Source organism: Pristiophorus japonicus, chromosome 7, assembly GCF_044704955.1.
Source record: "Pristiophorus japonicus isolate sPriJap1 chromosome 7, sPriJap1.hap1, whole genome shotgun sequence".
In the NCBI taxonomy this organism is placed as follows: Eukaryota; Metazoa; Chordata; class Chondrichthyes; family Pristiophoridae; genus Pristiophorus; species Pristiophorus japonicus.
Genome location: NC_091983.1, coordinates 192,322,724 through 192,336,733, shown reverse-complemented (window position 1 = coordinate 192,336,733; position 14,010 = coordinate 192,322,724). Strand labels below are relative to the sequence as shown.

Sequence of the window (14,010 nt, the reverse complement as noted above, 5' to 3'; positions counted from 1 at the left end):
TTTACCAAAAAGTGCCTTTTGATAAGTGTTCCTTCTAAGATACAAAACTTGCAAAGATCACTGATGCAAATGCTAATATCTCAGTGCCTTTGTGCTGTCAGTGCAGACAGCTGGAAGCGATGAACAATCAACTCTTTAATTTGAAGTTGCTTAATTGAAAATATTGGATAATTTTATTTTTTAGTGTGAAAGATTTTGAATTATCAGGAGTATTAGAATTTATAGGATACAGTAGCCTAATGGTTATGATGTTTTAATCATGGACAGTCAGCATGAATTTGTTAAGGGAAGGTCATGTCTGACTACCTTGATTGAACTTTTTGAGAAGGTAACTAGGAGGGTCAATGAGGGTAGTGCGTTTGATGTAGTGTATATGGATACCTGGGGGTCCTTGTGCATGAAACACAAAAAGTTAGTATGCAGATGCAGTAAGTAATCTGTTTTTGTTATGTTGACACTGCCATATTAAGTACAAGCAGTAAATGGGGGGATAGGGGATGGGGCACCAGTAAATGGGGGATAGGGGATGGGGCACCAGTAAATGGGGGATAGGGGATGGGGCACCAGTAAATGGGGTATAGCCCACACTGCGATATATGTGCGCACTAGGTCCGTGCGCAGAGCAGGTCTCTAGTCGTCCTGGTTCAACCCTTGCCACTGGATAAAGGCCTAGCTCTGCCAAGCCCATGTAGTGGCTGATTTGCAATGGTCACCACACGTTTAAAAAAAATCCACGCACACTCAATTGGAGTTCAGGACTCGAACATCGGATCCTTCATTGAAACATCTGTGAACTCGTGGAAGCAAGTCATCCTCGTTCGAGAGACCGTCTATGATGATGATGGGTTATGATGCTGGACTCGCAACCCAGAGATTGAGGTGAAATTTCACCATGGCAAGTTGTGAAACCGAATTTAATTGGGCGATCACTTTATATAAAAAAAAAATTATTGTGCAAGTTGTAAAAACCTGACGGTTACACTTAATGTCCTTCAAGGAAGGGAACCTGCCACCCTTATCTAGTTTGTCCATCATGTATTCGCACTATATGGTTGACTCTTAATGCATTCTAAAGTGGCCTAGCAAGCCAACCTGTTGTAATCAATCGCTACAAACTTCGATAATAAAGTCAGATGGACCTATCTGCAATGACCCAAGCAATGTATTGCGATAACTGCGACTCTGCTAAATGGGACCGATTAAGGACCAATCTAGTGGCCAAAGCTGCTTATCCATGAGGCGCTGTGGGCCATCAGCAGCAGCTTTATTGCATATCACCACAATCTGTAACCTTATTGCTCAGCATATGCATCAATCCATGATGACCATTAAGCTACTGGTTCAATGGGGCGTGCAAAAGAGCGCACCAGGCATACCTTAGAATGAGGAATTAATCTAGTGAAGCTGCTGCACAGGTTCATGCTACTTGCATGCTAAACATCAAAAGCAGCAGGCTACAGACAGCATGGTAGTCCCACAACCAGTGGACCAGGGCAAAGCTCTAGCCCTACCACATCTAGCTAAGAATGGTGGCAGGCATCTAGCAGGCAATGGAGGCTCCATGAACATCTCCATTACCAACCATTGAGGAGCCCAACATGAGCGTGCAAGAGATGAGGCTAAAGTGTTTGCAAGTATCTTCAGCCAAAAGTGCTGAGTGGATTATCCTACTCGGGCTCTGATCGAGGTCTCCACCGTCATAGAAATGTGTCTAGCCAATTCAGTTCACTCCATGTGACATTTGGAAGCCACTGAGTGCACTGACCACAGCAAAGGCTGTGGGCTCTGGCAATATCCTGGCTGTGGTGCTCGAGACCTGTGCATCAGAGTTAGCTGCTTCCCGAGCTAAACTGCTCCAGTATAGCAATGACACTGACACTGTGGAAGACTGCCCAGGTATGTCCTCTTCACAAAAAACAGGATAAATCTAAGCTAGCAATTATAGGCCTCCTCCCAATCACCAGTAAAATAACGGAAGGAATCATCACTAGTGCCACCATGTAACGCCTATTTACCAGAACCAGCACCACCTACTCTGTCAGAGCCACTTGGCTCAAGATCGCATCACAGCCTTGATCCACACATGAACATAAGAGCTGAATGTCAGGAGCGGTGAGAGTAGCTTTCTTTTGAAGGCAGCTTTCTTTTGAAGGCAGCATTCTACCGACTATGGCTCCAAGGAGTCCTAACAAATCTGAAATCAGTGGGGAAAATCATTCATGGCTGGAATCATACCTGACACAAAGTAAGATGGTTGCGATTGCTGAAGGCTAGTTGGCACGGCTCTGGATATCACTGGTTGAGATCCTGAGGGGAAGTGTTCTTGGCCGAACCATCTTCATCTGCACCTTTTCTCTGTCGTAAGGTTAGGGGTGGAGCTGCTCGCTGATGATTCCGTAGTATTCAGCTCTGTTCAGAATTCCTTTAATGATAAGGGAGCCCATGCCAGTGCACAGCAGGACCTGGATGCCATCCATAGAAACATAGAAAATAGGTGCAGGAGTAGGCCATTCGCTGCTTCGAGCCTGCACCACCATTCAATATGATGGCTGATCATGCAACTTCAGTACCCCATTCCTGCTTTCTCTCCATACCCCTTGTTCCCTTTAGCCGTAAGGGCCACATCTAACTCCCTTTTGAATATATCCAACGGACTGGACTCAACAAATTTCTGTGGTAAAGAATTCCACAGGTTCACAATTCTATAAGTGAAGAAGTTTCTCCTCATCTCAGTCCTAAATGGTTTACCCCTTATCTTTAGACTGTGACCCCTGGTTCTGGACTTCCCCAACATCGGGAGCATTCTTCCTGCATCTAACCTGTCCAATTCCATCAATTTTATATGTTTCTATGAGAATGCCTCTCATTCTTCTAAATTCTTGTGAATATAAGCCTAGTCGATCTGTCTTTCTTCATATGTTAGTCCTGCCATCCCAGGAATCAGTCTGGTGAAACTTCGCTGCACTCCCTCAATAGCAAGAATGTCCTTCCTCAGATTAGGAGACCAAAACGGTACACAACTAAAGGTGTGGTCTCACCAAGGCCCTGTACAACTGCAGTAAGACCTCCCTGCTCCTATACTCAAATCTCCTCGCTATGGAGGCCAGCATGCTATTTGCTTTCTTTACTGCCTGCTATACCTGCATGCCTGCCTTCAATGACTGATGTACCATGACATCCAAGTCTCGTTGCACCTCCCCTTTTACTAATCTGTCAGCATTCAGGTAATCTGCCTTCCCTGTTTTGCCACCAAAGTGGATAACCTCACACTTATCCACATTATACCGCATCTGCCATGCATTTGACCATTCACCTAACCTGTCCAAGTCCCCCTGCAGCCTCCTAGCATCCTCCTCACAGCTCGCACTGCCACCCAGCTTAGTGTCATCTGCAAACTTGGGAGATATTACATTCAGTTCCTTCGTCTAAATCATTAATGTATATTTTAAATAGCTGGGGTCCCAGCACTGAACCCTGCGGTGCCCCACTAATCACTGCCTGCCATTCTGAAAAGGACCTATTTATTCCCACTCTTTGCTTCCTGTCTGCCAACCAGTTCTCTGTCCATGTCAATACATTACCCCCAATACCATGTGCCTTAATTTTGCACACTAATTTCTTGTGTGGGACCTTGACAAAAGCCTTTTGAAAGTCCAAATACACCACATACACTGGTTTTTCCTTATCCACTGTACGAGTTACATCCTCAAAAAAAAACTCTAGATTTGTCCAGCATGATTTCCCTTTCATAAATCCATGCTGACTTGGACAGATCCTGTCACTGCTTTCCAAATGCGCTGCTATTACATCTTTAATAACTGATTCCAGCATTTTTCCCACCACCGATGTCAGGCTAACCGGTCTATAATTCCCTGTTTTCTCTCCCTCCTTTTTTAAAAAGTGGGGTTACATTAGCTACCCTCCAATCCATAGGAACTGAACCAGAGTCCATGGAATGTTGGAAAATGAGTAGAAGTAACATTTTAGTCACACACATGCCAGGTAATGAGCATCTCAACGAAGAAATAGCCTAGCAACTCCCTTTGACTTTCAAGAGTACCACCATTGCTGATTTTCCCCCCCACTGTAAACATCGTTTGGAGGGGCGGGAGGAAGGGGTGCATCCATTGACCAGAAGGTGACTAGACCAGCCATACAACACATTGGGTAAAAGAGAAGGGCAGAAGCTGGATATCCTGCAATGAGTGGCTCACCTCATGAATCCTCAAAACCTCTCCACCATCTACAAGGCTCACCTGAGGAAGTGATGGAATACTCATCATTCACCTGAATGAATACAACCACAACAACTCGAGAACCGCGACACCATCCAGGACAGAGCAGTTTGCTTGATTGATGTCCCTGCCACTAGACTTGATATCCACCACTGGCAGTCGGTGGCTGCGTTCTCCATGATCTGCAGGATACATTCCAGAAACTCACCAAAGTTACTTTTAACAGCACCTTCCTCATCTGTGATCTCTACCACCAAGAGCAGCAATGCCGTGTGAATATCATCAAATCCAATTAACATAGAAACATGGCAAATAGGTGCAGGAGTAGGCCATCCGGCCCTTCGAGCCTGCACCACCATTCAATAAGATCATGGCTGATCATTTCTTCAGTACCCTGTTCCTGCTTTCTCTCCATACCTCCTGATCCCTTTAGCCGCAAGGGCCATATCTAACTCCCTCTTGAATATATCTAATGAACTGGCATTAACAACTCTCTGCAGCAGGGAATTCCACAGGTTAACAACTCTGAGTGAAGAAGTTTCTCCTCATCTCCGTTCTAAATGGCCTGCCCCTTATCCTAAGACTCTGTCCCCTGGTTCTGGACTTCTCCAACATCGGGAACATTCTTCCTGCATCTAACCTGTCCAGTCCCGTCAGAATCTTATATGTTTCTATGAAATCCCTTCTCATCCTTCTAAACTCCAGTGTATAAAGGCCCAGTTGATCCAGTCTCACCTCATATGTCAGTCCAGCCATCCCTGGAATCAGTCTGGTGAACCTTCGCTGCACTACCTCAATAGCAAGAACGTCCTTCCTCCGATTACCCCATCAAGTTGCACAACATCCTGACTTGGACATAAATCGTTACTTTATCATCGTTGGTTCTGAGTCTTTTAATTCCCTACCTAACATTATTGTGGGAGCATCATCACCACAAGGATGACAATGGTTCATGGAGAAAGCCCATCATTATTTCTCAGGGCAACTAGGGGTGGGCAGGAAATGCAGCCTTGCCAATGTCACTCCTCTTGAGAATAATTTTTATTGAAGAGATTAAATGGACAAATTATTGCAAAAACTTTCTAATAATTTCTTTTCTTTTTAAACAGAAAAATAGGACTGATTTCCGGATGGATACTACTCTGCTGTCTTTTATACAAAGTTTCAATAATAGAGAATAGAGAGAAAGAATACAACCCATATGAAGTCCTCGGGGTAGACCCTGTAAGTAACTATCCATTGTGTTTTCAGTCAGGGAGTGGTATTTTGTGATGGTACTATGATGAGGGCTTTACTTGAACCCTCTTCCTCTCACCCCCTCCCCTCAATTCCAGTCCTGTGTCCTGTGCAGCAATCTGATCTTGAGGGCAGGGAAGAAGTCACTTCTGAGGTCACTTCTTGTACTATATTGCATTGTAACTGGGCCAAATAGGAAGTGCTTTGGAACAGCCTGAGTAAGTTGATCCCTGATTTCTCTTCGGGTGGAGTTGGGAAGTGGCGGAGGGAGAGGGGTGAGCAGTGCCTGACATCTCCTTGGCACAACCAAGACTCAGAAATCACGGTGTGAGGGAACTCCGAGTGAAATTGCTTCCTACCTTTTGTGGCATGTCTGAGAATGGTGAAGGCAAATTCCTTCTCCGCATAATGGATGCTGTGGGGGGCATTTTCCCTGCCCTGGTAGACCTTGATGGAGATTTACAGAGGAGACGCATAAAACAAAGATTGCTGTTGAAAATAAAACTGACACCCCCCCCAGCCCGCCACTGTTTTTATAAATATAGTGGAAACTGTACAAGTACCTTTTGATAATGTTACTAACCTATAGTTATCTTCTCCTTTTAAGCATATGCAATATTTGATGTTCAGGAAGATCATTAACAAAGGTGAACACAGAGGAATGATTTTCTTGAAGTAGCCTAAAAATTTTGCCATAATCCTAATGAGGTTAAAAATTGTAGCGGTGTCTGAAAATGTTGCTGTGCGTTCCAGTGAGACAATGAGTATTGCCTTTTAAAGTGGGGTGAGATAATGCTCTATACTTAATAACCATCAGTTTGTTAATAGTCCACCCTCGCATTGGTAACTAGATACTGGGTTTAAATCATAATTTTGGGTTGTATATTGTGCAGCATATATTTTGTCAGTAAACTGAAACTGCCTCTAAAATATTTTGATTTAATCTAGGAATTTAGAGCATGGCATACAGAGTTAACGGGTGGGGTGGGGGGGGCAGAGAAAGAGGAGGGAAAGCGATGGACGTCATGGAGTTTAAAAAAAAATACAGGTCTGTTCTATATGTTATCCTGCTGCACTGTCTATTTTCTAGCATTTGAGAGCCGGAGTATTTCAAAGGAAGAAAGATTTTTAATTTATATAGTGCTTTCACATCTGAGAAATATCTCAAAGTGCTTCACATAAATTACTTTTTTGAAGTGCAGTGCCTGTTGTTATGTAGGCAAATGTGGAAGCCAATTTGTGCATCACAAAATCTGGTAAACAGCAATGAGATGAATGACTAGTTAATCTGTTTTGGTTGAACTTTGATGACTGGCCGGGACACCAGGGAAATTTTCTGAACTTCATCAAATAGTATTGTTGGATCTTGAAGGTCTCTTTAACATCTCATCCAAAGAATGGACTTTGTACAGTCTTGGCCATCTCCATAGTGACTGACATACTTTAATACAACAATAGTAATGCAATGTTGTAGTAATACAACAAACTTCAGTTGCAGGAGGTTTTAAAAAGCGTGAAGTTTTTCAGCTTTGTAGCATAGCACAAAACCCAGACGTGCAAATTTTCCAGTTCTTGATCTAAATAAGTGAACAACACTTCCAATGACTGGAATGTAAAATTCATCTCTTTTAAAAGTACACTGACCTGCATACAAAGGCATACAACTTAATTGATTTATTTTATTTGTGGGTTGGGAAAGAGCTTAGAGAATGCGCTTTCCCGTAGATAAATGATGGTGCGTATTTATTTTTTCTTAACTTAGGGAGCATCTGTAGCAGAAATCAAAAAGCAGTATCGACAGTTGTCACTCAAACATCACCCAGATAAAGGAGGCGATGAAGTTCTGTTTATGAGGATTGCGAAAGCCTATGCTGCGTGAGTAGTCGCATCTTCAATAATAGCAATTGGACTTTAGGAATTAGAACTACACAGATTTGTGGCAATTATTTGTCCTGGAGTAAATTTTTTTTTATATGTTCTTGAGATGTGGATGGCACTAGCAGGACCGCACTCAACTACCTTGGCCTAGTATCCTTGAGAAAGTGTGGTAGCCCTTTTTCTTAAGTTGCTGAGTCACTTGTAAGCCGTACCAGATAGATTCCTTTCCCTTTTGCGACAATCCTTGGTCACTTTCTCTGGTGCTAGTCCACGAACTACAGATTTATTGAATTCTATTTCACAACTTGCTATACTGAGATTTGGGCTCACTCTGCGTTGCTAATTCAGTCCGATAACCACTACACTACCTTGCAGAAGTGCTAGTTGACCCCACGGTTTCAATTTACACTGTATTCTGCCCATTTTACTTGAATGTTAAATAATCCTAGGTGTTGATCTTCCTGTTAAATTCTTCATCACTGTACTTGCTGATCTTGATACTATGTTTGGCATTACCTGTGACATTATTAGATCCTCGGTAGCTGCAGTGACAGCATTATAACCATGGCCATTAGTTTATGGTAACTGAATATGTCATTGTATTTTAAGTACGAGATTCCAGGATTTCACCAGTGTTTTGAGAATTGCATTCCTCAATTGGCACACCTTTTTCTATGAAAAATGGTGGCTAGGATTGTAATATTTTATTCGGTCGACGTCATCAAAGGTGTTTTGACCAAACATATTTCTTACCAGTGAAAATCCGAAATTACTCATACTTTAAATTGCATTTCCCTCCCTCCTATCTCGCAGTTGGATTCAAATAAATGGAGTATTGGAACTCTTGGTCACTGGTGTGTTTTGATCATGTTTTGTTAAATTTTAACTTGAGAGAAAGGCCTTGAAGACTGTGGTTATGTAATTTAATTAATGCACAGTTGCAACTCTATCAATACACAATAATGGATGTTTTAGTTAGATCAACTTCTGTTGACCTTATGCTAATCAGTCTTCGCATGAGGTACTGGATTTGCTATACTAACAAAAAACAACAACCCAGATGCAGTTCCTGTTCATTGGATCAAAAATTAAAACGTTGAAATTTATTGACAGTTATCATATTTCAGATCAAAGAGTATGTTAAGCATCCAAGAAATTAAACAATTGAAGAAAATAACTCTTTATAATAATAGCTGCTCTAAACATGTGTTGAAAGATTTGGCTTGAATATCAATTTCAAATTTTATAGTAATTCCAAGCATTTTTTTTACAGGGTAAGTTTTCATTTTGTTTCCCCTCAAAGAAGTGGTTCTTATCCAGTTGTTTCACCCCTTCCTATCTCTGTAACCTCTTACAACCCTCAGATATTTGAGCTCCTCCGAATTCTGGTCTCTTGCGCGTCCGCGATTTTAATCGCTGCACCATTGACGGCTGTGCCTTCAACTGCCTAGGCCCTAAGCTGTGGATTTCCCTCCCTAAAACTCTCCGCCCCTCTACCTCGCTTTCTTCCTTTAAGACACTCCTTAAAACCTACCTCTTTGACGTCATCTGCCCTAATATCTCCTTATGTGGCTTGGTGCCAAATTTTGTTTGATAACACTCCTGTGAAGCGCCTTGGGATGTTTTACTGTGTTAAAGGCGCTATATAAATGCAAGTTGTAGTTTCATTTTTAAAGCTATGTTGAAGATTTTATGCCACGTTCTTTTTCCCTAGATGTGCATTTGAATTTCACATCCCAGGAATTTAAAACAAGTCAATTTTTAATATTACAACTAATTTTTCTCTTCCAGTTTAACAGATGAAGAGTCTCGTAAAAATTGGGAAGAATATGGTAATCCAGATGGTCCACAAGGTACTTTGACATTCATAAGGGGTCCATATTTTGTGAGAATTCATATTTGGAAAATCCATTTCAGTTTGCCCTTTCCAATCCCATCTGAGACGGCTTTTGTGCATCTAGTAGCTGGTTATACAGTAGCATTGATGAAGTTGTCAGCACAAGTCTATTTCCTGCCAGGAAGTTAAAAAAAATATTTTTATGCTCCTCAAGGTGTGGAATGTCAGTGCTGGACAATAGAGCACTAGAACACTAGTTTAGGCACCCAGGGTCGGGTATAACGTACCCAGATGCATAGCAATGTTCCCTCCACTCTGGCCCCAGAAACATACTGTAGCCCTAACCTCGGAAGAACACGCTACTGGACCAGTATGACATTCTTTCCATTTCCTACACTAACCATCCTTGGGCTTGTCTGAGTGACATTGCCAATTAGTTCAAAATTAGGGGCAGTTTTATGCTGCAAGCTTATCCCCACTCAGAACTGAAGTACAACTGCCCAGACTCATCTCGTCTAGAACCCTTCCAATGAAAAAACAGAGGAGATTTTCGTCACATCAGTCTGGGCAAAAGATTACAACCTAGCTCACAAAGGTGAAAATGATCATCATAGGCAGTCCCTCAGAATCGAGGAAGAATTGCTTTCACTCTTAAAATTCGTTCTTAGGTGGTTAAACAGTTCAATACGAGAACCACAGTCTCTGTCACAGGTGGGACAGATAGTCGTTGAGGGAAAGGATGGGTGGGACTGGTTTGACGCACGTTTTTTCCGTTTCATGAGCTTGATTTCTGCATGCTCTCGGCGATGAAACTCGAGGTGTTCAGCGCCCTCCCGGATGCACTTCCTCTACTTAGGGCGGTCTTTACCCAGGGACTCCCAGATGTCAGTGGGGATGTTGCACTTTTTCAGGGAGGCTTTGAGGGTGTCATTGTAATGTTTCCTCTGCCCACCTTTGGCTCGTTTGCCATGAAGGAGTTCCGAGTAGAGCGCTCGCTTTTGAAATCTCGTGTCTGGCATGCAAACGATGTGGCCTGCCCAGCGGAGCTGATCAAGTGTGGTCAGTGCTTCAATGCTGAGGATGTTGGCCTGGTCGAGGACGCTAAATGTTGGTGAATCTGTCCTCCCAGGGAATTTGTAGGATCTTGCGGAGGCATCATTGGTGGTATTTCTCCAGCGACTTGAGGTGTCTACTGTACATGGTCCATGTCTCTGAGCCATACAGGAGGGCGGGTATTACTACAGCCCTATAGACCATGAGCTTGGTGGCAGTTTTGAGGGCCTGGTCTTCAAACACACTTTTCCTCAGGCAGCCCGAAGGCTGCACTGGCGCCCTGGAGGCGGTGCTGAATCTCGTCGTCAATGTCTGCTCTTGTTGATAAGAGGCTCTGAGGTATGGGAAATGGACCACGTTGTCCAGGGCCGCACTGCGGATCTTGATGACTGGGGGGCAGTGCTGTGTGGCAAGGACAGGCTGGTGGAGGACCTTTGTCTTAAGGATGTTTAACGTAAGGCCCATGCTTTCGTACACCTCAGTAAATATGTCGACTGTGTCCTGGGTTTTCAGCCTCTGTATGTGCGCAGGCGTCGTCCGCGTATTGTAGCTCGGCGACAGAGGTTGGGGTGGCCTTGGACCTGGCCTGGAGACAACGAAGGTTGAACAGGTTCCCACTGGTTCTGTGGTTTAGTTCCACTCCAGCGGGAGCTTGTTGACTGAGGTGGAGCATGGCAGTGAGGAAGATTGAGAACAGGGTTGGGGCGATGATGCAGCCCTGTTTGACCCTGGCCCGGATGTGGATTGGGTCTGTAATGGATCTGGTGGTAAGGATCACAGCCTGCAGGCGGAGGATGGTAACAAACTTTTGGGGGCATCTGACATGGAGGAGGACGCTCCATAGACCCTCGCGGGTGACGGCGTCAAAGGCCTTTGTAAGGTCGAAGAAGGCCATGTATAAGGGCTGGTGCTGTTCCATGAATTTTTCCTGCAGTCGCGCAGATTCCTTTGTAGTTGCCGCAGTTGGACTTGTCCCCTTTTTTAAAGATGGTCATGATTGCTGCATCTCTGAGATCTCCCTGCATGCTCTCCTCCCTCCAGATGAGAGAGATGAGGTCATGTATTCACACCGACAGTGCCTCTCTGCCATACTTCAGTGCCTCAGCAGGAATTCCATCCGCTCCCGTAGCCTTAATTGTTCTTAAGCTGTCTTATGGTTTTTTCTACCTCGTGCAGTGTTGGGGTTTGACTGAGGTGGTGGCGGGTAGCATGCTGCTGGATGGAGTCGAGAACGCTCGAGTCAAAGGCAGAGTCTCGATTGAGGAGATCTTCGAAGGGCTCCTTCCAGCGGGTCCTGACTGCCTCGGTGTCCTTGATGAGTGTTTCCCCATTCTTGGCCAGCAGTGGAGCGGGGCCTTTGGTGTTTGGGCCATAGGTGGCCTTGACAGCGATGAAGAATCCTCGCACATTATGGCTGTCGGCCAGCTGCTGTATCTCCTGTGCTGTTTCCATCCATCACCTGTTCTTTAGGTCCCGGGTTTTTTGTTGAACCTCAGCCTTGAACCGTCTGTAATGCTGCTTTGCTGCTCCCGCGTTGGGTTGTTTAAGGCTCAGAAATGCCCTGCGATTGCGATCAATTAGCTCTTGGATCTCCTGATCATTATCATCAAACCAGTCCTGATGTTTCCTGGTCAGTGACCGAGCGTCTCTTTGCAGGCACTGGTTATGGAGGCCTGGAGGGCAGACCAAACGCTGTGGGCATTCTGCGTCTCTGCGAAAAACAGTTCTCCCAAATAGCACAAGCTGAAAATAACAGTATACACTGTTAAGGGGCATTGATTCTGTGTCACAAAATACAGGTACAACATCCGGAATGTTCGGGACCGAGTCGTGCCGATTTTGGGGTTTTTCCGGATTTCAGACAAAATCAGTAGTCTGAAATCCGGAATCCTCGACCGGATCCGTGCCGGGTTTTGAGCTGAGGGGTCCAAAATCCGGCACGGATTCACTCAAGAATTCCAAATTTAAGATTATTGATTTTCTTGTCTGAAATCCGGAATCCTCAACTGAATCTGTGCCGGATTTGGGTTTTGCCGGATTTCATACCTCTCTGCTCCTCGCCGATTCCCATGGCCCCCTGGCACTGCATTTTTTACTGGTAAGTAGCCTCCTTATTCCTCCTACCAAACCCTCACTGTTGGCTGCCTGAAAAATGTCTGGTTTTCAGACAATAATTCCGAATGACTCCATCTGGGATGCGCAAAATGTCTGGTTTTCGGACAAATCCAGTTTTCAGAGTTCCGGAACATTGCACCTGTGGTCGGTTGCGGGCAGATGCTCATGAGTTCCAATGGCAAGTTGCTGACCTCAACTGTATAAGTAATGAAAAGGTGCTCTGCTTTCCTCCCATCCCTTCAAAATCATGAAGGGTCTGGTTAGAATAGTTAGAAAGAAACTATTCCCATTGGCAGAAGGGTCAAGAACCAGAGGACACAAATTTAAGATGATTGAGAAAAATCTTTTTAACACAGTGAGTGGTTGGGATCTGGAATGCACTCCCTGAAAGGGTGGTGGGGACAGACTCAATCACAGCGTTCAAAAGGGAGTGGATAAAGTACATGAAAGAAAAAAATTTGCAGGGCTACGGGGGAGTGGAACTAGCTGAGGTGCTCGTGCAGAGAGCTGGCACAGGCTCGATGGGCTGAATGGTTACAGCATAGAAGGCCATTCTGATGTGCCCAAGTATCATGTGTCAAGGTGATTGGCAACTGACCATAGAAACATAGAAAATAGGTGCAGGAGTAGGCCATTCGGCCCTTCGAACTTGCACCAACATTCAATATGATCACGGCTGATCAAGTAACTTCAGTACCCCATTCCTGCTTTCTCTCCGTACCCCTTGATCCCTTTAGCCGTAAGAGCCACATCTAACTCCCTTTTGAATATATCCAATGAACTTGCCTCAACAACTTTGTGGTAGAGAATTCCACAGGTTCACAATTCTCTGAGTGAAGAAATTTCTCCTCATCTCCGCTTTAAAAGGCTTACCCCTTATCCTTAGGCTGTGACCCCTGGTTCTGGACTTCCCCAACATTGGGAACATTCTTCCTGCATCTGACCTGTCCAATCCCGTCAGAATTTGATATGCTTCTATGAGATCCCCTCTCATTCTTCTAAATTTCAGTGAATATAAACCTAGTCAATCCAGTCTTTCTTCATATGTCAGTCCTTCCATCCCGGGAATCAGTCTGGTGAACCTTCGCTGCACTCCCTCAATAGCAAGAATGTCCTTCCTCAGATTAGGAGACCAAAACTGTACACAATATTCAAGGTGTGGCCTCAACAAGGCCCTGTATAACTGCAGTAACACTGCTCTGCTCCTATACTCAAATCTTGTCGTTATGAAGGCCAACATGCCATTTGCCGCCTTCAGTTCCTGCTGTACCTACATGCCAACTTTCAATGACTGATGTACCATGACACCCAGGTCTCATTGCACATCCCCTTTTCCTAATCTGTCACCATTCAGATAATCTGCCTTCCTGTTTTGCCACCAAAGTGGATAACCTCACATTTATCTCTACATTATACTGCATCTGCCATGCATTTGCTCACTCACCTAACCTGTCCAAGTCACTTGGCAGCCTCTTAGCATCTTCCTCACAGCTTACACTGCTACCCAGCTTAGTGTCATCTGCAAACTTGGAGATATTACATTCAATTCCTTTGTCTAAATCATTAATGTATATTGTAAATAGCTGGGGTCCCAGCACTGAACCTTGCGGTATCCCACTAGTCACTGCCTGCCATTCTGAAAAGGATCCGTTTATT

The 14,010-nt window shown here is 44.3% G+C and overlaps 1 protein-coding gene across 2 annotated transcripts in view; it reads left to right on the top strand.

The window, feature by feature from the left end:
- sec63 (SEC63 homolog, protein translocation regulator) overlaps nt 1-14,010 on the top strand; it is a 146,351-nt gene that overhangs the window by 65,385 nt on the left and 66,956 nt on the right. The window contains exons 3-5 of one of the 2 annotated variants that reach the window (XM_070885641.1): nt 5,345-5,459; nt 7,234-7,346; nt 9,141-9,202. In XM_070885641.1, coding sequence (XP_070741742.1) covers nt 5,345-5,459; nt 7,234-7,346; nt 9,141-9,202 — 290 coding nt within the window. The remainder of the gene's footprint in view (nt 1-5,344; nt 5,460-7,233; nt 7,347-9,140; nt 9,203-14,010) is intronic. The other variant, XM_070885642.1, reaches the window with a different exon arrangement.